We start from the raw sequence: 27,815 nt of genomic DNA on the forward strand, positions 1-27,815 counted from the left end.
CTCTTGAAAATGAATTTGGATAAATTGATGTGGAACTGTAAATTCACTCCTGGGGAACTGCTCATATCCTTTATGGAATGAGACATTATGTAAAATGACTCAGGGCTCCAACACCCAAAGACCCTCTACCTCGATACTACCCCATCCCATATCTGGGGAATTAAGATACAATGTTGCCATATCCTGGGTATTATTGGCAAAGTTTGTAAAGGCTCTTGCACCATTAACCTAGTAATCACCTATGAACCTATGAAAGTACCTATGTAAGGACTTCCAAGCAGAAATCCAAAGTCTTCTAGACTTTGTTGTATATTTGGGAGCCATACGTATGTCCTCCCATTATTTCTTTGTGAATTGCTTATTTTATCACTCTTCACAGTCTGCTTTGACCTCTGATCGACTCCCATAGTTATCGTGCAATATTTTGTATGCATTACTAATTATCCCTTTTTAACAGCATCCTCTGTTCTAGATTCCGCTGAAAAATCAACCAGTGAAGGTCTTTCACTTAGGATTCCTCTGTCCCTTTCCCTTAACCTATACTCTGATATCAATCTTCTTGTTACTTCTTAACCATATCTCTTTTTGTTTTATTTCTACCCAATTTTTTTAAGCTCCACTTTCATTTTATTCCATTCACTAACTATAACTTCTGGAATACTTTCAATCATTCCTAATAACTCCCAAATAATTTCCACTACCCTTTCCTTAAATCCCTTTCTTTTTAACATGTAGGTGGGGAAGCACCGGTGTCTCATTTTAACTTCATTACCATGCATTTTTATCTTCGTTATTATAAGCACATGATCTGAAATAGTTATTGGATGTGTGTCATAACCCTCTGTTAAATGCACATGTTTCTGTGAAATATCATTTCTGTCTAGTGTAGCTCACTTATTGTACCTTGGGAAATAATATGCAAATTCTCTCAGAGTTCCTACTACTGAATTCATGTCTTCTGTACCACATATTGTCATAAATTTTCTCAGAAATTTACCCTGTTTTGTAACATTTTCCATTTTAGGCTCCCGAGATTCATCGTTACTGTTGCAAACAGTAATGTTCACTGCTGAAAGCTGATTATTTCTCCCAAAATTTTCTTAAGCTCCATAACAGCAGTTTTAGTTAGAATAATAAATACATGCCAGTGTAATCCTCTTTCCTTGCCAGTAGCCCTTACTACAACAAATGTAACATTATTAACTTTTTTCCCCTCTTTTATCACTATTGGAGCACCTCTAATAATTAAAACGAGTACTCCTGCTTTCCTTTGTCCCTGAGATATTGCTGAATATCCATTGAAAACCATTGTTTATCAAATTTACATGCTCAGTTTTTTCTGAATGTATCATTGCTGTTTGCACTCTGCATTTCTTAATATAATTAAATATTCTTTCCTATCTGATGTCGTTTTCATTAATTCCTCAACTGGTGGTTCTCGGATCAGAGTTTGAATCTGACTCTGCCGCATTTACGTAGACTCATATCCAACTCTTGAGCTTCTCCCTTTACCTGTAATGCCCCAGAACCCTGTAATACTCCACATCTCTCTTGCCACCTCAACACGTCAGACACGGAGCCTGCTGTCTTGAGCTTATAGGGTGTTTTCTGGTAATTTGTGAATGTAATTTGCCTTTGTTGTTCTTTCTGTCTTAATTTCAATAGTTTTTCAGGTTTCATTGCATTAGCCTTTCTTTCCTTTCTTACTCTCTTTTCTTGGCATTTCTTTTTAATCTTCATAGAACAAAAGACCTCAGACAGATCAGTTGTTTGTTTCCTTTGCCCCCAACCAATTGGGGAAACCTGTTTCCAAAGTTACTTTAGCAAAGTGGTTAACAGATTGTATATCATTTGTTTAGAGTCAACGAGGTCTTTCCTCACTCTACTAGATCCATGGCTACTTTTTTTGCTTTTTGCTCTAGTAGAGCTTCCATTGATGACATTTGTGCTCCAGCCACTTGGTCCAGTGCTCAAACATTTATTGTTTATTACAAATTAGATTTGATCTCCAGAAACAGGGCTGCCTTTGGTTCTGTGGTACTCTGAAATATCCATCCATGTGGGCTACCCAAGATTCATGTAGATGGGATCTCTGTCCTATCAGTTGAGGAATGAATGAAAATGACACCATCCGATATAAAAGTTATGTACTCACCATAACTATGCTTCTGTGTTGTCCATTTTTATTCTTCCTCAACTTCCTATCCTCTTTTCCCCTTTCCTCTGGGAGTGACCTGATCATGAATATGGAGCCACTGTTCCATGTTTGAGCCCCTGTCCTTTCTATTGGCTTTCCTTCTATATTAACTTGTGGTCAGCTTTTTTGCATTTGGTGCAGTAACTTGATCTGAGGTACTACAGGGTTCTGAGGCATTATGGGTAAAGGGAGGAACTTGAGAGTTGGATCCCAGAGTCTAAGTAACTGTGGCCGAGCCAGATCCAAGACCCATCAGTTGAGGAAGAATGAAAATGGACAACACAGATGCATAGTTTTGGCAAGTACATAACTTGTATTTTTATTTTCCAGCAGTTAATTTATGGCTCTGTCAAAGCAAAATTAGAGGACTGTGCTGCATTCCAGGTTTGAGCCTCTAAGTCATTCACATGTAACTTCTCCGAACCTTATTACTGTCTAGTATAACACATCCCACAAGATCATTTCTTTGTGGTAGTGTAAGCATCATTTCTCATGGATGACTATTTGAAGTGGAGGCTGTCTGCAATATGAATGGTTTTCTGGTGCTCAGTCATTTCATATGCCTGATACCCCAAGTTTTGGAATATCCGGTTAACTTTTTTGATAGTTCAGACCTGGAGCACTCTTCTGATAAGGTTCCACCTACTTTCTCTCTGCATATTTTTTTGACTCCACAAGGATGAATGTTGGCTCACCATAAGCATTTCTTTTATTACATTAGGGGGAGTAGTGCTTTATAAATATAAAGTACCTTCTTTTTAAACTGTTCTCCCATTGGACCTTTTTGTCAGTGAACCTCACTTTGTCTCCTCTTGAGCAATGTACACATTGTATTTGACATAACATGGTGGACTTCTGCATTTATTATAAAAGTTGCTGTCTAGAAATCTGAACAGATTGTTTTTCTGCCAGAGGGATACAAATAAAAGAGAAACAGCGAGTGAGAGAATTTATGACTGGCATTTAAATGTAATCTGTTTATCGAGTTGCCAAATGAATTGTCTTTTACCACTGTACAAGTACAGAAACTAGTTTTGTGTGTATCCTGTTGGTGGCTGACTCCTTTGAGATGTTGTCTCTTCTGCGGTCTGCTGCCTCTGTCCAGAGCTGTGACCACATTTTCACCATATACTTCAATTTAGATGTTTCTTCTAAGTTCAGCTAGTTGTACTTGAGAGCTTCCTCTTTCTAGCAAGACTCATTTGGTTTCAGATTTTATTTTCTGTTTTACCTTCCAGGGATGTTACGTGGTATGTTAATGTCAATCACCAAGTAAACAGTTAAGTGAAAACGGTTAAGCTTATAAAATAGTTGAGAGGGAGTGAGTAGATAGTGATGAGGAATTCATAACCTTGCAGCCTTGAAATGTCTAGCCTGAGGGGCTTATATTCAGTTGTTAATGAAATCACAGAAGGTAGTTTCAGTAAATGCAAAATAAATAAAAAAAAATGTTCGTCAAAACCACTTTCAATGAACATTAACAAACCCACACACAAACTTCTGGAATTATATATACCAACTCCAAGACTGCACAACAATGGAGAAAAAGGCGTTATCCACTGTCGGTGAAAGTAGTTTTGGTGAACTACTTTCATTTTTTTTAATGTTTGCCATAACTACCTTCAGTAACCTGACATGCAGCTGTTTGTTTTGTTTGTGTGAGCATGCACAGAAGGAGGGGGTCTGCTCTGTGGAAAACTGCAGACACTGTGCAAAGCCAAATATAACAAAATATATTGTACATAACAGTGACAGTATAACAAAAATTCACTGCAGAACCGGGGTAAGTTAAGTAGGTATGTTGAAACATAACGTACAGGATTGACTGAGGTAGTATGCCTATGGAGATGGTAAATGCAGGTTTTAAAGAAAACCATTGCAGACAGATTGCAAAAGGAGACCATCCGTTATAGTTTACACTGCTCATTAAGCTTCATGGCATACATATATCCCGAAGATATTTTAGGCTTCATTTCTGCATAATGGCTGTGCTATGACAAGAGAATCAGCACCGTCTTACTATTTACTTCCTGTTGCTGTCTGTGAAGTATCAGATCTTTTGCACTTTTTAGACTTACTGAACTTGCTGCCTACAATCTCACAATGTAGACCAGAGCACATTGCATATCATAGTAATTCTGGGGAGGGCGGTCAAAGAAGTGTGTACTGTATCAGACTCTGCAAGTCAGCAGAAGACTACTTCATGTTTTTATTCCTTTGTTATTTAGTTTGTTCTTAAATATTACTAACACAATAATGATGAATTGTGTTCTTACTTTATAGTGTACATTTCTTGCTCTCAGGAGAGCACTTGCCACATATTGGAATTATACCACGACCCTCTGCAGGTGCTTTCACGCTCTCGTTCAGTTAGGATCTTCATGTCTGGAGAAGATGTTCCTAATAACTGTGCAGTGGGCATAGTCAATGACCAGTGTCAAGTCTACATGGCCTTAGAGGTGATGAGTCAGTTTCTTTTTGGCTTTGTGTTTGCTGTTTTGCCTCTTGTTCTGCTAATACATACTCCTTTTGCTTTCAGGGACAGCTAGACTTCCAGAAGGAGCTGTGTAAATTGCAGTCCAGGCTTCAGAAGCTAGAGGAGCAGCTTGCTGCTGCTGTGTATCGTACTCAGGTGACTGGTTATGATGAGAGAGTCCCTGCTGCTGTTCAGCAAGAACATAGTAAAAAGGTGAGCTCTGTTAAATCCTTATTGCAGTGGGTGTTAATATGTTAATGATCTTGTTCTTTCTTGTCAAGTGTATGTAAATGGGCATCTGCTATTAATAAACAAGTGCTACAGAGAATCCACCTTGGTGTGACAGTTGGGCTTTCATCCCCAAGTGTATAGATCAGCATCCTTGGGGACTAGCAATCACATCTGCTAGGGAAATCTAATATTGCTCAATGTTTGTGTTTCTAATCTTCTCATCCAGTAAGACTCAATGGCTCCTTTTGTTAATTCTAGGTAATAGAGTTATTTGTATATATCCAGAAATTGGAGAACAGAAGTGGTAAAATTTGCAATTTCAGATAAGTTGTTTCACCCAAAGGAATGGGCTTCTTTAGATCTAGTTTTTTAGGCAGGTTAACAGCTGTATTTATACTCTAACAGTGTGGTTGAATAGGGAAAGGTAATTCAGAACTTGTTGATTTTTGGTAGTGCAGGTGTTTGGCTTGTTTAATTGGTTATCAAGTAGCTAATTGTTATTAGAATAAAGGAGTGGTGTGAGAGAATTGGAGACCAATAATCTATTAAGGTATCCTTAACAGTAATTTGTAATAGGGTTACATCTTAATTTGAATAATTAAATGTATTGGTGGTTATGGTGCCACAGAGCTGAGCCTGCTTGGATGGGGTGGGATGGGGGACATTGTGGAGTTGGGCTGCCTGTTAACTCTACCACTTACAGTGGAGCATAAGAATGTTCATTTAATTGCATATTTAATAATGTTAAACAGGTCTTTTACATATCTTGTATATATTAACATTTTATAACAACATGTTGCTACTTGCAATGTATTCTTTTTATAAGTTCATATGTATGTAATAGCTAGCTGCCCTTGCAGGCCATTTTAAACATAGCCAGTTTCCCTTTTTGTGCATTTAGGCGCTGCCTCTGTCCATTAGTAGTACAGGAGGTAGCTCTGTAGTAAATTTCCTGTTACCCATACATAGATCTAAGTTGCATTTGAAAATGGACAAGGATGAACTTTGTTTTATATGGATAGGGAGTTTGTTCCACAGCAGTGGTATCCGTACAAAATATACCTGTCCCCTTCAGACTGTTCTGTTGATGTTGCCGTAGAAGTTTAGATCCCTAGATCAAGTACTTCTGATGTTGTTTGACTTGATGACATGAAGTAAATCCAGCAGTAAAGGGTCGGGTCGGAGGATGCCTTATACGCCAGACACAGGTCACCTCTTTGCAGCCTGTAGGATACAGAGTATAGTGACAGGTCTTTGAGTTGGTCCCTGTAGGACATGTTGTTCAGGCCTTGTGTCCTATTAGTAAGGTATCACTGTGGGCATTACAGTTGTTGCATGTGTCTGGATAGATAATTGTATTAGAGGCATTATATTTATTTATTTAACATTTGTTTACTGGGAAAGTCTGACTGGGACAGAGCCCATTTTCAGCGGAGGTCCGGGGAAAAAGGCTGCAGACGCATGTTTTTTTAATTTATTCTATATTCGGTGATTGGCTTAATGAGGACTGAGTAAATGAGGACAGTTGCATCCCTAGATCTAGACACTTTGTTTATAAGCTATGCAATATAGAAGTACTTTCTTACAACAGTAAATTTACATTGGTCAAAAGTTAGGTCACTGTCCACACAAGTTCCCAAATCCCAAACAACTGGGTCAACTCATAGAGGATTATTGTCAATGTGGTAGTTTCCTGGGGGTAAATGACTTCCCAAAAGATATAATAATGCATTTTTTTGGCATTTCGTTTGATGCTGTCTCAGATCACAGTCTCTCAGAAAAAGAATGAAACTGGTATTTTATGTCTGATACTGATCAGCCTTTCTCTGAGGTGTAGCAGTGTGTTCATTATTTTCCTGTAACCTGCACAGACATGTGTTACAAGCGTTTTTGTACTCTTGTCACTTTTGACATTTTTTGTATGAACTGTGATTTGAGCTGTCTAGCTTTAAGCAGACATAATGAGTGTTTGTCATCATAATAACAGAAGTGTTTGCCAACATCTGTAGCTGGAATATATTGGTATAACTCACTGTTCATCATTTTTATTTCTTTCTCCCAACAAGGTATAATGAGCCTAAAAGACCTAAAGCAGACATTACATTAAGACTTTTGTAACAGTGCTTTCATGGTTTGATTTGGCTTTATAATTGCAGCATAACCACAGGTTTTAGACCTTGGCCCTGTCAGGCTGATAGTCATTCTCACTTCATAATGACTAAACAGATGGGTTAATAGTTATTATGGGAGTTTGTGTGCTGGTGCTGCAGTAGCGTTGTCACTTCACAGTAAGATGCTGTCCGGTTCTATTCTCAGCTAGAGCGTCTTCTGCGTGGAGACATGCGTGAATGGGCATACCTTCGTTGAAGGTTGTGCATCAGGCCTGGCAAGCCGGTACATAAAAATCAACTGACAATCATTAGCGGACCGGCGTTCTAACCGGGAAAAGCCGAAAGACACAAACAAACAAAATGGGAGTTTGTGTGTTTAACTTTGGTAAAAAAAAGCATTTCAATAGCAATAAGAATAGACAATGTATATGTCTAGTAGTTACTGCTTGATTGATGGGCAATGGATGGTTTGAAAAGGACCTTGTGGGGTCAAAGCCTATAAAACCTTGGGAGTCAAATCTCACTGGTCTGCTTAATATAGCCCAGTGTGTGTTATGTTTGTATTTTGTATATGGCTGATCTGTTGTGGCCTCCCCTTCCTGTGTAACCTGTTGTTTAATATCTTCACTAAGAACTTCACACATCCACCAAACACGCAACTGTTGTTCAGTACGCAGAGAATGCTTCTCTTGTACACACAGAACCAGATCTTCCACAGCAGCTTCAAATGACCCAAGAATCATTTTATTTTATTGAGACTTGGCTACAAAACTGTAACTTACTGTTAAATGCCAAGAGAACAAAATGAATACTTTTCAGTATAATCATATATTAGCACAGAAACAATCTTACAAAATTTTCTCAGCCTACAGCGCCACTAAATAAACAGTAATCCAAACAAAACTTGTGTGTGTCATTGTAGATGACAACCTAACACATGACCAACACATTTCTGTAATCATAAAAAAAAAATGTGGTCACGTCTACCTTGCTAAACCTTTCCTCACTGACTCTTCTAGAAGGATTGTAGTGTCAGTATATCTCCTCCCAACTCTTCTTTATGCATCCCCTATTCTTACAAGTTTACATGTTTGTTTGTCTTTTCGGCTTTTCCTGGTAAGGGGTCGCCACAGCAGAACTCCGGTCCGCTAATGATTGGCAGTAGATTTTTATGGTGCCGAGATGCCAGCCCGACGCCCAACCTTCAGCGAAGGCACGCCCATTCATGCATGTCTTTCGGAGGCCACTCGACCGCGGGGAGGACATGCAGACTTCACACAGAAGGCACTCCCCGCACACTAGCTGAGAATCGAACGGGAGAACCTCTTGCTGTGAGGCAACAACGCAACCGCTGTACCACCGCGGCTGATCTTACAAGTCTACATACTACCCTTAAAAACAAACTTGACTCTTGCTACAACAAAATTGTAAAATTCACAGCACTCTTTCAACATAGATTCCAGCACTGACAGGCACTAAAACATCTGGACTGGCTAAAACTACCTATCTAACCTTCAGTCAGTTACACATAGCTCACAAACATATATACAAACCAGAGAAATGCCCCATTCAAAATATTTCCCTCCACCTCTGTTCTCCACACACAAATTTCCGCTCAGCTAACAAATCCTTAGTCAATATCACTAAATCTTAACAGCTCTACAGGAGACATCTTTATACTCAAATTATGTAGCAAAACTCTAGAACTTGGTCTCTCTTACATGTAAACAACTTGACAAACCAGTTTTAAAGAGGCCCTAAAGCAACATCTAAATAATTTCTGTCTCTGCTCTTTCTCTCACCCAGGATAAACGCTCTAAATCTGTTATCTTCTGACTAAACCTTACCTTACCTCCAGCCCGACCCTCTTCCTTTTCTTTCACAAACATCTCCCTTCCCTCTTTACCTATTCCTCACAAATATCTCTTTTTCCTCACTGTCCACACTTTTCTCCACAATGCACCTAGCTTATCTCCTTCCATATTTTTCACCCCTCTTGCTTGCCTCCAACTTTCTTTTACTACTCTCATGCTCCACATCTCACTTTTCCTACTACCTTAAACTCTGATAATATCTTCTCTTCATCCTCAGTACAGTTTAACATAGCCCAACCTATTCTTGATTTTATTATTGTTCTTATCATTCAACATCTCCTAACTGTATACTTCTGATCACAAAATATCCAGTGCTATCTAAGTTGGCCTTACTTTTTAGTCACCAAATCTACTATTATTATTTTGCTTACTTACCATGAAACATCAGCTATCTCAGCTTGTGATCTTTGTCTATCTGTTACCTCCATAAAGAGTATTGCTCTAATTTATGTACATACATATGAATATTCTTTCATTTTACTTATTTGTAATCTGAGTACTTTTGTTAATGTATGAATGTGGAGCTTTTCTCCCCAGGCCTTTGCTGAAAAGTGGTTTTGCATTACCCAGTCAGACTTTTTGTGAACAAAGGCAAAAAAATAAATAAATAAATAAATGAAATAAATATATCTGTTTAGACTCTGAAGAATGTGTTTAATGCAGAGGCTGAAACAAAGCGAATCACTTGGATGTCTGTGCTGTGTAGCGTGAGTAAGCTCACCATAACTCTGTCATATAGTGCAGTGGATGGTGCACTGAGGATGCCAGATGCTGACGATGCAGTTTGCTGTCATGCCAGGATTTGCCTAATAGACTATGTAGAGGATTTCTTGGTGATATTCCTTAATGCCCCATTTAATGGTTCCAAACTTTGGACCCCAAATTAACGATAAGTTGGACTAAAGAGAAAAAGAGGGTAAGACTCTTGCTGCTGTTGGTATCAAGTTTACAGCTCATAGTTGCCCCTTTTTCATAATGCAGAGGAGTCTAAACACAAAATCTGTGGGGCATGATAACATCCCAGGTTCTGTCCTACATGGGCTCAAACAAGAATTATCAATATGACTGGGTACTCTTTTTAGTCGTAGTCTAAGCACCAGCTTCATCCTAGCTGAATGGAAAAAGGCCACCATTATCCCCGGGAACTATGGACCTATTAGTCTTATTAGCCTTATCTGCAAGGCCATGGAGCATATCATCATGGACCTTCTCAACAAATATATCTCCAAACACTTGACTCTACACAATTTCAATTTGTCAAAGGGAAATCATGCCTGTTAAACCTGGTGAACTTCTTCAAGGCAGTCACCAAGGCCCTTGACAAAGGGAAATCTGTCCATACAACCTACCTAGACTTAGCCAAGGCTTTTGACACTATCCCCCACTCAGGCATCATTGACAAACTCAACCAGCTAGGTATCAACCCTTATATCATTAGTGGATCACCAAATGACTCACTGATAAAACTCATATAGTCGGAATAGGGGAATCCACTTCCAACAGCATACCTGTAAACTAGTGGTGTTCCACAGGGATCAGTCCTGGGACCTCTGCTGTCTGGAATCTATTTCTCCAAAGTACAAGCTAAAGGTCTGTGGCTGACAAAGTTTGCTGATGACTGCAAACTGGAAGCGGTCATAGAATCTCCAAATGATATCAACATCCTACAAGAGGGTCTTACACAGACAAATGACTGGGTGCCAAAATCATGGCCTTAAACTCAATGCAAGAAATGTGTTATAATCTCTTTTGGTAAGTGTGATGTTCCTGCTAACTACCACATCAGTACCAACATCCTAAGTACGCACTCAGTGAGAGAGACCTGGGCACACAGGGTGACAGCAACCTTACCTTTGATCATCATTTCTCCACAGTGGTAAGAAGGGCATTCTGTATTGCTCATCTCATAAGTAAGGGCATTGTCTCCAGAAAAAAAAGTTATAACCTCCCTGTACTCTTCCCTCATCAGGCCAATAATTGAGTACAGTACCCCTTTTGGTATGTACCTTTCCAAGCACCTGCAGCAATTGGTGAGACCACAGAGGTTCTCACAAGAAAAAAATCAAGATCTTTAGTATCTGTCCTATGAGGATCATCTGAATCATTGTCACTTTATTCTGTTTCATACAGACTAGTGGGAGGCAATCTCTGCCTTGCATATAATGTATTTTTTGGCCCTGCTATATTGGAAATTCTGCATATCCATAAGTCAAATGGTATACGGGTTACTCACTCTAATGGTCTTAACCTGGTATGTGACATAGAACCTGCTGGAGGGACAGAGTTATCTCCCAGAGGTTACCTTACCTTTGGAACAGAATCCTGCTTCATGTCAAGCAGAGCACCTCATTGGCCCTCTTCAAACACAATCTGGACATTTGGAAGGGTAACTGTAAATTCACTCCGGGGGTTCCACCTGTGTCCCTCTTGGACAGTGGCGATATGTGTGATCATGGAAGTAAGGGTAAAACTTGGCTAGGCTTGAAAGGACCCTGGGGTCATTAGCCTAGTAACCTCCTATGATCAGATGATGTTTTGATGCTGCCAACGTCAGCAAAATATGTAGCCAGGAAGGAGCCAGCATGGTCACAGAGGTGACTTTTATGTTAGTCATTTACTCAAGGTAAGGAATTCACACTAAAGTCAGAGTTTCTCCAACCCCTGGTTAGAGGACAGCAGTAGGCTTCCTGAGACTTAACCCCACTGCTGCGCTCTGGAGGCAGTTGAAATCCTTCTCACCCTTCATCTTTCAGCATCATATGTGACAGATGGTTGTTGGGCATTATACCTAGAGGCTATGTCATTCCATTTATTTCACCATGCCAGCCACTGTCCTTCCACTTCTCTAAATGAGGTTTTAAATCTCCTTCTAAACAGAGTCATCCAAGACATCCTATGATATCAGAGAGGGTACAGAATCTACTCCAGTTTCTTTTTAGTGCCAAAAAAGACTAAGGAACTTAGAGCCATCTTTGACTTAAGTGGTTTCAACCAGTTTGTATCAGAGCAAAAATTCTGGATAGTCACATGTGGTTGATTATTTGTCAGAAGGAGTTTGGATGTGCTGCTAATAACACATATCTGCACATATAGATTGCAGTAGAGTCAAGGAAGTTTCTATTTTTTTTTTTTTTGTTAGAGCCATCCAGTACTTGCTTCTGGCTCCTCTCTTTAGCCTGCCTTCTTTGAATACTTTCACAAAGTATTACAAAGTGGATTTTGTCTTTCATTCCACAATTTTTTTTTTTTTTTTTTATTACTAAGGTCATGCAGGTTATCCTTTCACAATGCCACTAAGGAGGCCTAGTAGTGGTGATGTTGAACCAGGCTGTGAGAGATACCCAACAGAAAAGTTATGCCTCACATCTCTGTCTATCTTCCCTTGATGTGACAGAGATTTGCTCTTACTCTTTTGTGCTTTTATTTAGGTTATTTATTTCACTTACTATTTGTCTAGCTTAAGAGCTGAAGGTTGTACCCAGAGAACAAGGCCTTGTGGTAAAGGGGGAGAACTGAAGCCTGGAGAACCTTAGACTTGCTGTGCAGACTGTGAGCTGGCTCTCTGGTCCTAGAGGTGATGAGGATGAACCATGAGAATGCATATAACTTTCATTTGTGCGAGGACGAACCATGAGAATGCATATAACTTTCATTTGTGCAGTACTTGCTGAACATTTTGGAGGGTCTTTCCTGTTCACAGAAATTAAGAGCTGCAAGAAGTGTTGTGCAGTCCTGTGGGTTGGGGGTGTGGTGTAGTGATGTAAAATGATTGAAGAAGGTCAGAAAGAAAAAAGAAAAGAAGGTTGAAAGGGTATTTCATCAGAGCCTGAATTTGATGCTGTGGATCATACAGTGTTTTGTGGAAACAGAATTTTATATGAAAGATACCAGACTAATACAAGGAATATCAGTTTGCATAAAGACTGAGGGTTTTGATTAATGGGTAGAGTAAAGAATTCTGTGTTATGTCACAGATGTGAGTCAAGAAGTTTTGTATGTAGGTAAGTTTCTTAAAGACCCGAGAACTAGGCCAAACGTTGTGAGGTTAGTTGGCATAACATTAAGAATAGCACTATGAATGTATTGATGAAGTATGCTTTTTTAAGAGATATTTGTGGGGGTTTTACAGCTTTGTAAGGAATTTGAAGAGAGATGAGAATTTTAATTAAGGGAGAAAAGAAAGGTGTGTGCTTATGTGGCTTGATAGAAGGAAAATCCCTTAAAATAAAGGGAGGGGAGCACTTTGAGAACATATTTTGGGAAAGGGTGTAGTTGTTATATTGGAACAAGACAGAATTAATGGAAAAATACTTCAGAAATGGGCTAAATGTCAAAGGGGAAATGAGAAACATGGCTGTGGATAGTTAGCTTGTTTTTGTTACCTATGCTTACAACATGCATTCCCATGGGTGTTTATTATGGAGACAAGATGTTAAGGATTTGTTGTAGAGAACTTGGGGATGTAGATGAAATCCTGTAAAATGCAAGGCATTGCAACAAAGAATTTTGAAGAAAGGAGTGAGGTTAGCGATTTTGCAGCTGAGAGCATTACTGTATTTGGGAACAAAATTTAAAGTTGTAGATAGATTAAACTGCATTTTTTGTTATCACTTTTAAAAAGAGTAATGAACAGGGAGCACATCTTTAATGCCCTCTCAAAGGCAAAAAACACAGTCTCCATGGGATCTGACAACATCCCTGGCTGTGTCCTACATGAACTCAGGCATGAGCTCTCAGCTCCATTAGGCATCCTATTCAACCAAAGCCTGAGCACCGGCTTCGTCCCAGCCAAATGGAGGACAGCCACTGTCATCCCTCTACACAAAGGTGGAGCGTCCACTGACCCAGGCAGTTATAGCCCCATCAGCCTAACTAGCCTGATCTGCAAGGCCATGGAATGCATTATCATGGACCTTATAAATAAGGACTTTGGCAACCTCCAAACGCTTGACCCCACACAGTTTGGCTTTGTCAAAGGGAGATCATGCCTGTTAAACTTGGTTGACTTCTTTGAAACAGTCACCAAAGCCATAGACAAGGGGAAGACTGTGCACACTGCCTACCTTAACCTAGCCAAAGCCTTCAACACTATTCCCCACTCTGGCATAGTAGATAAACTCTTTCAGCTAGCCATCAACCCATATGTTACCAGATGGGTACCTAACTGGCTCACTCATAGAACCTACTCAGTCAAAATAAGGGAAGCCACCTATAGTAGTAGACCCGTTAATTAGTGGTGTACCCAAGGATTGGTCTTGGGGCCTCTGCTGTTTGGGATATACTTTTCTTAGGTGCAAGTCAAAACCAGTCATCTGTGGCTGACCAAGTTTGCAGATGGCTGCAAGTTGGGCACTGTCTTAAATTCCCCTAGTTCATAGGTTCATACTAGGCTATCTGCCCGAGGGCATTTATAAGCCTAGCCCATAGTTTTGTGGCTTACGCCACCCCTTTAGTTTGGAGAAACTATGCCCATTATTTTGCTGTGCCTCTGTCGAGCAGTGACACTGAGGTAACCCCTGGGGTGTATCTGCGATCTCCCATCCATTGGTCAAGATTCCTCTTGAACAAGGCCAGCGAGGTGCTCTGCCTCACATAAACCGGGATTTTGTTCCACAGCATAGGGAGTCTTTGGGTGATGAATCTATCCCTCCAGCACGTCCTATTAATAACCGTGTCGAGGTTTAAGTCTCCCGCCCTTGTGGCTCTGAAGGATCTAGAATTTTTGAGATGAAGCATGTTCATCAAATCTGGGTTTGACATGGCCTTGTATGTCAGGCATAGGTCACCTCTGAGCAAGCGGTAAGCAACTGAATATAACTGGAGTTCTTTCAGTCGGGCAGCATAAGACAGATTTTTGAGACCCTTTATCCTTTTGGTGAGGAACTTTTGTGGCCTCTCCAGCTGCTGCAAGTGTCGGGTCAGATACATTCCGAATGGGGCATTGTACTCGATCATTGGTCTGATGAGTGATGAGTATAGGGAGACTATGACTTCCCTTGATCTAGATGTGAATCCCTTCATGATAAGGTGGGCAATGTAGAAGGTCTTCCTAACTACTTTAGCAATATGAGTGTCGAATGAAAGGCTACTGTCAACCTGGGTTCCCAGGTCCCTAATAACTTCTTCTGTGTTCAGGGGATTGCCACCTATATGGTAGCTAGGGGTAACCTTATTTTTCCCGAAGGGTATGACTATGCATTTCTTGGCATTTAACTTTAGGCCATGGCTCTGGCACCAGTTATCCATTTCTGTGAGACCCTTCTGAAGGATATCTGTGTCGGATGTGTTTTCAACTACGGCGCCCAGTTTGCAGTCATCTGCAAACTTTGTCAGCCATAACCCTCCTGTGTTTGCTTGTACTTAAGAAAAGTAGATGCCAAACAAGAGTGGGCCCAGGACTGAGCCCTGTGGGACACCACTTGTGACAGGCTTTGAGTCTGACATGGCGCCAGCAACTCTGACCCTGTGGGTTCTGTCACTCAGCCAGTTTGCAACCCATCTTGTAATGTATGGGTTTACATTTAAGTTGATGAGTTTTTCAATGATACCCGAGTGAGGTATTGTATCAAAAGCCTTCGCCAGGTCTAGGTAGGCTGTATGGACTGCCTTTCCCTCATCAATGGCCTTGGTGACTGTTTGAAAAAGTCAACCAAGTTTAGAAGGCATGATCTGCCTTTGACAAAGCCAAACTGGGTTGGATCCAAAGTCTGCAAGTTCCCTTTGTCTTTATTTATGAGATCCATTATGATCCTCTCCATGGCTTTGCAGATAAGGCTTGTCAAGCTAATGGGACGGTAATTTCCAGGGTCGGTGGAGGCACCGCCTTTGTGGAGTGGGACCACAGTCGCTGCGCCACTCCTGGAGTGCGTATCCAGAGGTGAGACTAAGATTAAACAGCTGTCCTAACTGTGGGTTTAATTCCTCGTTGAGTTCATGGAGCACACAGCCGGGGACACCATCAGGTCCCATGGATGCTGTGTTCTTTGCCTTGGAGAGAGCAGTTCTCACCTGGGCGTTAGAGATGTTTGGGGGCTACAATCATTTGGTATAGATATCTCTCCTTTAGGGGAGGGAGAAGTTTGCACTGAACCTGTCAGCCAGTATGTTGGCAATGTCTGTAGGATCAGTAATCTTCACATCATTTTGAACTAATTCTGAGCATATCTGGGAGTTTCCTCCTAGGTTTCTGACATAGCTAAAGAATGCCTTATGGTTGTCTTTAGAGTCCTTAGCTATTTTTTTCTCAAAATTAGCTTTGGATGATTTTATGTGGGCTCTTAGCTTTTTACTTATAGTGATCAGCGGTGTCTTACCTTTTAAGGATTTTGCTCTATCTTGTAGTAGCTTTCTCCTTTTGTTGTAGAGTTTGTTTATGGCTGGGGTCCACCAGACTGGACGCTTGCCTTTGGTACAAAGAGTCTTTGTTTTGCTTGGGATTGCCTGATCCATGCAGCCCTGCAGGTGCTGGTAGAAGGCATTTGTAAGTGATTCAGCGGTTTGAGTAATGTTAACCGCCGGCTCAGGGGCCTTAAAGGAGACCACACTAGTCTTTAGAAGTGTGAAGTCGGCTTTCGAGAAGTTCTTTACTGTGGTCTTTTTCATTTCGGGTAGGGGCGGGATGAGGACCTCCAGCGAGATTAGTTTGTGATCAGATCTCACCAGTGAGGGGTATACTTCCGGCGTTGAACATTGTGCTCCCATGTTCGTGATGATATCAAGTATGTTTTCTCCTCTTGTGGGGATGGTGACTAGTTGTTCCATGGCATTTGAGTTTATGAATTCCAGGAACTTTTGGGCTAGAGTGTTTGGGCTTGAGTAGTGTTCCCAGTCTATATTAGGGTAGTTGAAGTCACCTAGTATGATGGTGTTCAGAGATACATTTATCCCCTCCAGTGTTTTCAGGAAGGCCATATGAGGTTCCTGAGTTTGCGAGGGTGGCCTGTAACATGCTACAAATTGCAGAGCAGTCTTGCCTATGGTTAATTGCACCTGGATGGTTTCCGATGCATCGTGCGATGCCACCAATCTTGAGGTGTGGGTGTCCTTGATGAATATGGATACCCCTCCTCCTTTCTTGGTATTGTCCGGGTTTTGGGGCGGAACGCATGATATGAGGTAAAACCTGATAGTGCTGGGGTGCTCTCAGGAGCCTTGAACCAGGTTTCTGTCACAGCACAGACATCGATGTTCTCCATACTGAGAAGGGCCTCGAGTGCATGCATCTTGAGGTTGAGACTTCTGGCATTGAGCAGCATTACCCTTAGTTTTTTTTTCTTTGTTTTGTTCTAGGGTGGTAGGTTTAGAATTTGAGCCTTGCCTAAAAAGGCACTATGGGGGTGGCAAGAGCCTTTGCCAAAATCCGAATCCCAGGGTGACAAGTGCAAGCCGTCCCTTGGCAGCGTGGCTTGTCCAGCATGTCATCCCAGGCAGACAGACATTGGATCCCCTTTGAATGACACCAGAGTTTAAGCCAATTGTTAAAGCTGATCATCTTATCTCTGTATTGTGGCATCATTCTTGGTGAAGGTAGGATACTGCTCAAGGTCAGGGTCATACCTGCTTGGGCTACATAATCAGAGAGCTCCTCTATGTCTCTTTTCATGTAGTCCAAGGAGTGCGTCTCAGGTCGTTAACACCAGCGTGGACAATGATTGAGTCGTACTTGTACCTGCTGTTGAGAGACCTGAGTGCATGCGTTATGTGGCGGATTCTAGCACCCGACAGGCAGCTTACTGTGACCTTCTCCTTACTCAGTCTGGTGAGCCGTCAGTGTGTCTGACTATGGAGTCACCAATGACTAGTGTGTCTGGCATTGTGTTTGGCCTTAAGGGCTGTGACTGCTTGACACTCTGACTGTGTGGTCTATGTGTTGCAGGTGTTGTGTTCTGAGGTGGTAGTTGTTTGGGTGTCTGCTTTGGTGGCCTCTGCTGTTTTGGTAGATTTTTGATCAGAGCCTCCGAGTATGTCTTTGTGTGTTTATGTGTATGATTTGAGGTTGTGATGGTATTATGTGAGACTGGGTCTATAGTGTGTGTGGTTACCTTCTCCTCCTGTCTGGTCATGCCAGTCCTATGTTGAGAGAGCTCAGCCTCCAGTTTGGCCGTATAGTTGCATCTCTCGCATGTATTTGTGTTTTCTGAGAGGAGGAGAGGGTTGTCTGTGTACATGAGGCAATTGTAACATTGCCTCAATATTCCCAGGTTCACCAGCTGAGCAGGAGAGGACATTAGCAACTGATCCCTCGACATGCTAGAAGGAATAGACAGAAAAACTTAAGAAAAGGTTCTGGGGGATGTGGGTGACCGAGAAATGGGGTTTGCTTTTTTGGGGTACTTTCTATAACAAGAGTGCTGTATTGAGGTGATAAGTACTGTAGGAGCAAGTGCTTCGCTATACAGATAGAGAATAGTCTACTTGGGAGTCAAGTAGAGATAATTTATAGTTGTAGGATACACTAAATAGAACAGTAGTATACTTTGAGGAAGGTAGTTTTAAGGGAAAATTTGAAGAGTGGACTTTAGGTAGCCCTAATAGTTTAAATCTGATTAACCGGCGCTGCCCTAGTGTGCAACGGTAGCAGCTCCGTGCTAAATCGTGCTAACGCGTGCTTTATAGCAACATGGGTGTCTTCCACACACACAGAACCTATTACTTCAATGTTCATCCTTTCTAGAAATTAACACAATGGACATTTTTTAATTTTCTTAGCCATTGTGAAAGACTTTTACACAGTTTCATCTCTTGCAGCTGCTCCTGCTTACTATTTCCTGTCATTTTAGCTGGAAAAAAAAACACTTGCAGGGTGATTCTTTGCAGATTTTTCCTCTGAGTGATGTGCCAGTAGTATTGCTACAGACAGCACAGTCTAAGACAAAGTAGATGCTGCTTCCTGAACACTAGAGTAACAGTGTTCCAATTCATGACTCCATGAAATAGTCTTTCCATCACCAGGTTCTTCTTCATCTAACATTTTTATACAATTTGCATCATTTAATTCACCTTCAGAAAGTTCAATAATAAGTACAATAGGACATTGTAGAGCCATAGCACTACCATTTTTCTTCTCCACAGTTGCAGTTTCAGCTACCTTCAGTCTCTTTCTTTCACTCCTGCAACTACCCAATGGCCTGCCCTCTGGAAAGCACGAGAAACAGTAATAAATGTTCACCAGTACCCTGGCCAGATTTCTCCTAGTCACCTTGGGATTCCCCTGAAAAAAAGCTACTGGCCTAGTAGGACTAACTCTGTCAGCAAAGTGTGAGTAAGTAAGTACAGTTCCCATGCGCATGTTCTTGACAGGCTTACACAACTAAACATTAACCCCTACATCATCTGATGGGTAGCCAGCTGTCTGGCTGACAGTATCTATACAGAAAGGGTCAGAAATTATGTGTCTGGTTGACTTCCCCAGGGCTAAATCTTGGACTTCTCCTGTTTGGCATTTGTAAGGCAAAATTTAGTAGACTAATGCTAATTAACTTTGCTAATGTCTGCAGACTGGGTGCTATCATACACCCACTTTTATCACTCAGTCATGTCAGTGTGAGCTTGGTCACTGATGCCTGGTATACTGATCATGAGCTAAAGTTTAATGCCAAAAATACAGTGTTGTTTTGTTTTGTAAGCAAGATATCACTAGCTTATGCAATATTAGATACCCCTTAAAATTGACTCAGTCATCAGAAATCTGGTAACTTTGGTGACAACAGACTCTTCTCTGACCAGCATGTGTCAGTCTTGGTCAGGAGAGCCTTCTTGTTGGCATGGCTAGTTTCTAAAATATATAATCTATGAATAAATAAGTTATAATTCCTCTCTACATTTATGTCTTCAGACCCATCAGAGAGTACAACACCCCTTTAGCATGTACCCCTCCAAGCATCTTGCTAGGTGGAAGAGCCTCAAAGATTCCTAATCGAGAAAATCAATAAACTCCCCAAACTGTACTGCTAGATTAAAAGTCCTGTCACAATACTTTCTAAGTACAGGCTCCTTTGCAGTGATCTGAACTAGCCTTCTGCACAGTTAAGAAACTAATCTCCTACAGCTGTGTAAGACTGGCATCAACACAGATACTCTCACAAAGTATGTTATTCTTCATTGGCACATAAATAGAACCTGATGGTGTGATAGATTTCTAATCCATTATGTCCCGTTTGGGAATAAACTTCAACTGCACTTTAGTCAAAACAAGATTGGTTGCCTTTAAAATTAATCAGAAGGATTGGATGGGTAATCATAAATTCATCCTTGGAGTTTGTATTATGGCACTCCTTGATCAGGGAGCTAAAATTATTCCTAATATATTGGGTGTAGCTTGCTAGACTTTTGAGTGGATTCTGAAGTAGGCAATTCAAAATGCAGATAGTAGTTTAGGACTAAAGTTGAGCCTGATTGACATGGGCATCCTGAGGCAATGTAGCAATTGCCTCATGTATACTGACAACCACTTGCTTTTAAAGCAAATAAATGCAGTATGTGAGAGATATAACTATACCATGAAACTAGAATCAGTCCTCTCACGTAACAATAAACAAGACACCAAATAGGTTGTTAGCACACACATACCTCTCCACTCACACAAGATAAGATCCGAGACACACAAACCCACATACGTGGAAATACTAATAGCCTACCAAAAAAACTTCCCATGTGCAAACAACCAGCAAACACATACTGGTACATGAATAGAATCCACCACTAGACATAGCAGCACACATATCAGTGTCTCAACAATTAAGCCTCTAAGGCAAAACACCTCAATACCTAGTGTTCTAGTTATAGGCGATTCAATAGTGAGAGAGACAGATGTCTCTCTCACCGAGTTGGAGAAGGTCACGGTCAGCTGCATGTCAGGTTCCATCAAATCATGCATGCACTTAAGTCACTCAGCAACAATTACTGTTAGGACTCTGTCATAGTACATGTTGGAGTGAACGACTTGAGATGTACCTCTCTGGAATGTATGAAGAGAGACATGACTGAACTCATAGATTGTGTGCCCCATGCAGGTATGTCCCTAGCCCTAAGCAGCATTCTACCTTCACTAGGATGATGCCACAATGCAGACAAAATTATTGAGAGCAATAATTGGCTTAGCTTCTGGTGTCACTTTAGGGGGATCCAGTATCTGGAAGCCTTGAAAGACATGGTCGACAGACCATGCTGCTTTGCCAGAAATGGCCTTCACCTGTCTGCTCAAGGATTTTGGATACTGGCAAAGACACTTGCCTCCCCAATAGTTCCTTTTTTTTTAGGCAATGTCAAAACAATAAAACTTCCGATGTAAAGAAATCTGCTAGGGACAAACTCAAGGTCATGCTGCTTAACATTGCTACATACTCAAGTGTGCTAGCTTGCACTGCATTTGAATTGTTTTTACTGCTGATTTAGCCACTTTTCTGTATATATATATATATATAAAACAAAAAAAATCTAAGCCTGTTTCCTACCTTTCCTGTAACTAGTGTAGTCCAGATTCAGATTTGCTGTATCCAGGACTATATGTAAGCTTCTGAGCCCCCCAAGCTTTCTGTGTTGGAGGGAAGCCTTCTAGCTTATCAGTGGCAGTGGTAAGCACTAGGTAACCTATCTACCACATAAGGAGTGGTCCTGGCCCAGAAGTTGTAGTTATTGGCATTTTGGGCAGTTTTTCCATCACTCTCAACTTTCTGATTTAAAGGCCCGCATTTGCACTTGTTTCCTCCCTTTCCTGTAACTAGTTTAGTCCAGATACAGATTTTTAGTTTTAGCACTTGAATTTGCTTATTTGTGATCAACATGTGTTCAGAACTTGTTGTAAGCACTAAATAGCCTACTAATTACTACAGCACTCAACCTTCCTTATTAGCTAGAGGAAGACAGTTTTGGTACTTACTTTCCTCACTTGCTTAGAGAAAAACAGCTCTTGTACTCACTTTCTTCACTTATCTAGAGGAAATTATTTTTTTATTCAGGCATGTCCAAGGGTCAGCTCCCAGTGTTCTCTCCTGTCTATCTGATGAATCTGGGCATCTTGGGGCAATGTAGAAATTGCCTCATGTACACAGACAACCGTCTCCTCCTACCATCCAACACTACAACCAGTGAGAGATGCACTTATCTAGCCAAACTGGAGGTAAAGCTCTCTCCAACCAAGACTGAACTTGACAGTCAAGAGGAGAAGGTAAACACTTGCACCACACCACACTCATCACATAGTCTCACTAAATCTACACCACCAAAATCCACACATAGAAACACAAAAACATTCGCGGAGGCTCTCAGTAATAATCTGCTCAAGCAACAGAGACCTCCAAAGCAGAAATGCAAGCAACCTCCACCCCCCAGCACAAGCCAAATGACACGTAGCCTGCAGACTCAGTGTGCCCCTCAACCACAGCCAATAAAATAAAACAACGTACCCAACACACTAGTCATAGGTGACTCTGTAATCAGGCACACTGATGTCCCACTCACCAGGCTAAACAAGGAGAAGGTTACTGTCAGCTGCCTGTCAGGTGCCAGGATCCACCACATAACCCACGCACTCAGGTCACTCCACAGCAAGTACAAATATGACTCTGTCATTGTCCATGTTGGTGTGAACGACCTGAGACGTACCTCCCTGGACTACATGAAAAGAGCTCTCTGATCTTTTAGCCCAGGCAGGTATGATCCTAGACCTGAGTAGCATTCTGCCATCACCCAGAATGATGCCGCAGTACATAGGACAAAATGATTGACTTCAACAATTGGCTAAGCTTCTGGTGTCATTCTAAAGGGATCCAGAATCTGTCTGCCTGGGATGACATGGTCAACAGACCACGATGCTTTGCCAGAGATGGCCTGCACCTGACACCCCTAGGATTCCGGATACTGGCTAAGGTTCTTGCCGCCCCTATAGCACCTTTTTTAGGCAAGGTTCAAATGACAAATTCACCACTGTAACAGGAACAGGCAAGCAAAAGCTGTGGGTGATGCTACTCAATGCTAGAAGTCTAAATCTCAAAATGCACTCACTCGAGGCACTCCTTAAAATGGAGAACATCAATATCTGTGCAGTGACTGAGACCTGGTTCAAGGCTCCAGAGAGCACCCCTGCTCTACCAGGCTATAACTCATACCACACATTTCGGCCATGTAATCTGGACCAGAACACCAAAGGCGGAGGTGTGTCCATATTCATTAAGGATATCCACACCTCCAGGCTAGTTGCTCAGCATAATGCAGCCGAGGTTATCCAAGTGCAACTAACTCTGGGCAAAACTGCAATCCAAATAGTAGCTTGCTACAGATCCCCCACCATGCCCCAGGATTCCCACTCCTCTTTTTTTGATGTACTGGAAAATATTAGGGTTCAACCAAACACCCTAATAATGGGCGATTTCAACTACCCCACCATTAACTGGGAAAACTACTCATGTACCAACTCCTTTGCTCAACGCTTTCTGGAATTCATAAACTCCAATGCCCTGGATCAACTTATCCACACCCCCACCAGGGACAACAATATCCTAGATCTAGTCATACCAACATGAGTGACTGGTGTTCCACACCCGAAGTCAACGCCTCATTGGTCCAATCCGACCATAAGCTAATTACCCTAGATATCCACATCCTGCCCCCACCCCCCATTAAGGAAACCATAGTAAAAAATTTCTCCAAAGCCAGCTTCATGCTTCTTAAGACAGAAGTGGTGAACTTCATAACACCCATGCAGATGGACAATACAGTTACAACTACTGAATCCTACACAATTGCACTTTATAAGCACTTACACGAATGCGTGGATCGTGCTATCCCAAACAGAACCAAGACGCTATCCTCCAAAAAAGGATGCCAATCTGGTGGTCCCCTGCCATAAACAAACTGTACAACAAAAGGAAGAAACTGTTGCAAAATAGAGTAAAATCCCATGAGTGGAGGAGCTCCCTGGTAAGCCTCAGTAAGAAGCTGTGATCCCTGATAAAATCCTCCAAAGCTAGTTACAAAAACAAAATCACCACTGATTCTAAAGACAACCACAGAGCATTCTATAGCTATGTCAAGAATCTCAATGGCAACACTCAGATCTGCTCTGAGTTACAGCACAATGGCACTAAATATACAGACCCAACTGATATTGCCAACATCCTGGCAGATAGGTTCAGTGCTAACTTTACCCCCCTCTCACCCCCTAAAGAGCCCATCTCTATACCGAAAGAATGCAAAGTTCCTGTAATCACGGCTGCACAGGTAAAAAAACACACTCTCTAAAGCCAAGAACACAGCATCCATGGGACCAGACAACATCCCAGGCTGCGTTCTACACGAACTACAGAACGAACTGGCACCCCACCTAAGTACCATGTTCAATCATAGCCTCATCTCAGGCTTTGTGCCTGCTGAATGGCGCACAGTGACGGTTATCCCACTCCACAAGGGGTGAGCCACCACGGACCCCGGGAACTACAGCCCCATTAGTCTGACGAGCCTGGTCTGCAAGGCCATGAAACGTATCATCATGGAACTTATAAACAAAGACATTGGTAATCTTCAAACGCTGGACCCCACCCAGTTCGGGTTTGTAAAAGGCAGATCATGTCTCTTAAACCTGATAGACTTCTTTAAAGCAGCCACCAAAGCCGTAGACGAGGGTAAGGTGGTTCACACAGCCTATCTAGATCTTGCCAAGGCTTTCGACACCATCCCCCACTCTGAAATTATAGATAAACTCACTAAACTAGGTATAAATCCCTATGTCACAAGATGGGTTGCCAGCTGGCTCACTGACAGAACCCAAACTATGAAGGTAGCAGACTCCAAATCCGACTTCAGACCAGTGACAAGTGGAGTACCACAGGGTTCAGTCCTGGGTCCTCTCCTGTTTGGTATCTACCTCTCTGAAGTACAGGCTAACACAGAAGGTCTTTGGCTAACAAAGTTCGCAGAAGAGTGCAAACTAGGAGCCATAATCGAAACTCCTAACTATGTGGACATCCTACAAAAGGGCCTCACTGAGACAGGTGCCTGGTGTCAAAGCCATGGCCTCAAGCTCAATGCCAAAAAGTGCATTGTCATCCCCTTTGGTAAAAACTCTGTACCCATGAACTACAACATAGGCGGTAGTGTACCTAACACCAAAAGTGTGATAAGAGATCGTGGGACATAGGTGTACAGTAGTCTCTCCTTTGATAATCACACTGCCACAGTAGTCAGGCAATCCTTCTACATGGCACACCTCATCACAAAAGGTTTCTCATCCAGAAAAAAAAGAGGTCATTGTTCCCCTCTCCTCATCACTCATCAGACTCATTATAGAGTACAACGCCCCTTTTGGTATGTACCTCACAAAACATCTACAACAACTGGAAAGGCCACAGAAGTACCTCACAAAGAGGATTACCAGCCTCAAACAGATGCCCTACGCAGACCATCTAAAAAAAACTCCAGCTTTACTCCGTCGCATATCGCCTACTCAGAGGTGATCTCTGCCTAACATACAAAGCTATGTCAAACCCAGAGCTGTTGGACATGCTCCACTTAAAGAAATCCCAATCCCTCCGAGCTACACGCTCTAGGGACCTAAACCTTGTCACCACAATAAGCAGAACATGCCAGAGGGATAGATTCCTGTCCCAGAGACTTCCCATACTCTGGAATAAACTACCTATCTATATCAAACAAAGCTCCTCATTAGCACTCTTCAAGAAAAATCTTGATGATTGGTTGGGAAATAGGAAATTCACCCCGGGGATCACTTCTGTGGCTCTGCTCGACAGTGGCACAGGAGAATAATTTTCTTGGGTGGCAAAAGCCAGGGTACCTTTTTGGTTGTGCTTGCATAGGCCGCAGTGCCGATAGCCTAGTACCTACCTATGAACCTATAATGCCAGGAGCCTAAACAGTAAACTGCACTCCCTGGAAGCATTCCTCCCCTTGGAAGATGCTGATGTCTGTGGTCTGTGCAGTCACTGAAACGTGGTTCAAGGCTGTAGAGAGAACTCTGGCCACGCAAGGCTACAATCCCTTTCACATATTCAGACCTCAAAATGAGCATGAAAGAACCAAAAGTGGAGATGTATCTGTCTTAATTAAATCCAAGTACACCTCAAAGCCGGTAAAACAGTACAACTCTCTTGAGCTACTCCGGAACTAAATAAGTATAGGCAAAATACCCTACCACATCATCGTTCTGAATTTCCTGGATTTTGTTAATTCAAGTGCCCTAAAACAGTTGATCTGCACCCCAATAAGGGGCACAAATGTCCTAGACCTAGTGCTCACCAACATAGGGAGGGGTCACTGCACTACTCCCTTTGTGTTGTCCTCCCTGGTAAGGTCAGACCATAAATCAGTCTTATTTGAAGTAAAGATCAGACCTGACACCCCCCACAGGAGCAAAAAAACTGAACATTTTCTCCAAAGCAAACTATAGCCTACTAAGCGATGGTATAAAAAGTTTCAACGCCCCTGCAAATAAAGCCAACAATGATTCCTATGCAGAAGAGTACACAAATGCAATATATAGCCACTTAAACAAATGTATTGACTCAGTTGTACCCGACAGGACAAAAAACAGGTCCTACTGAGAAAACACGCCACCCTGGTGGACTGTAAGTATAAATAAATGATATAACACAAAAAGAAACTGATATCTAAGAACAAGGGGGAGCTTACTCAATAAAGGAAGAATGCCGTCTATAGCTTGAACAAGCAAATCTGATATCTTGTAAAGTTCTCTAAAGCTAGTTATGAGACTACATTAGCATCCTTAGCTAAAGACAGCCATAAGGCATTCTTTAGCTATGTCTGAAACCTAAAAGGGAATGCCCAGCTGTGTGCTGAACCTATAGTGGATAGTACCACTTACACTAAACCTGAGGAAATTCCCAACCTGCAAACTAACAGATTTGGCAATAACTTGACCTCCCTGTCCCCACCAGCCATACCCCAGAGCATTCTTGGCACCAGTCCTGTACTGAGTATCTCCAAAGAACAGGTCGTACAAGCTCTCTCCAAGGCCAAAAACACCACCTCTGTGTGACCAGATAACATCCCAGGTTTCTTACTAAACAATCTAAAACAAGACCTAGCAGAGCCACTTGGCACTGTCTTTAACCATAGCCTGAGCACTAGCTTTGTTCTGGTAGCGTGAAGAGCAGCAACAGTGATCCCATTGTAAAAAGAGGGTCCATCAACCGACCCAGAAAACTATCGACCTGTAAGCCTAACCAGCCTTATCTGCAAGGCTATGGAAAGAGGCATCATGGATCTTATCAACAAGGGCACAGGTGACCTTCAAACTCTTGACACTTCCAGGGAGTGCAGTTTACTGTTTAGGCTCCTAGCATTATAGGTTCATAGGTAGGTACTAGGCTATCGGCACTGGGGCCTATACAAGCACAACCAAAAAGGTACCCAGTTTGGTTTCGTCAAGGCTAGATCTTACTTATTAAATCTGGTGGACTACTTTGAGAATGTCACCAAAGCCCTGGATGAGGGCAAAGCGTACACACTGTCTTGATTTAGCCAAGGCTTTTGACACAATTCCCCACTTATGGATCATTGAGAAACTCTCCCACCTGGGGATTAGCCCATACATCACTAGATGGATAGCCATCTGGGTCACTAACAGAATGCACACTTGCCAAAATTGGGCAGTCCACCTCCACCAGTAGACCAGTTACCAGTGGGGTACCACAAGGATCTGTGCTGGGCTTGCTGCTGTTTGGAATCAAATTTCTCTGAGGTCCAGGAGAAAGTATATCACCTGTGGTTTCAACCAGATGGCTGCAAACTTGGTGCAATCATTTGTGCCCCTCGATGTAAAAATATTACAGAAGGGACTGACACAGACAAATGATTGGTGCCAAATTCACAAACTAAAACTAAACTGAAAAAATGCCTCATTATCCCCTTTGGCAAAGAAATAGCCCCTTCTAATTATGATTTAGAAGCTCAAA

At 41.9% G+C, this 27,815-nt stretch overlaps 1 protein-coding gene across 2 annotated transcripts in view; it reads left to right on the plus strand.

The window, feature by feature from the left end:
- VARS2 (valyl-tRNA synthetase 2, mitochondrial) overlaps positions 1–27,815 on the plus strand; it is a 1,808,135-nt gene that overhangs the window by 1,765,613 nt on the left and 14,707 nt on the right. For both annotated transcript variants that reach the window (XM_044084462.1, XM_044084463.1), the window contains exons 28-29: positions 4,481–4,656; positions 4,737–4,886. In XM_044084462.1, coding sequence (XP_043940397.1) covers positions 4,481–4,656; positions 4,737–4,886 — 326 coding nt within the window. The remainder of the gene's footprint in view (positions 1–4,480; positions 4,657–4,736; positions 4,887–27,815) is intronic.

The sequence above is a fragment of the Protopterus annectens genome, chromosome 9.part0 (assembly GCF_019279795.1).
Source record: "Protopterus annectens isolate FY-2018-M chromosome 9.part0, PAN1.0, whole genome shotgun sequence".
Lineage (NCBI taxonomy): Eukaryota > Metazoa > Chordata > Ceratodontiformes > Protopteridae > Protopterus > Protopterus annectens.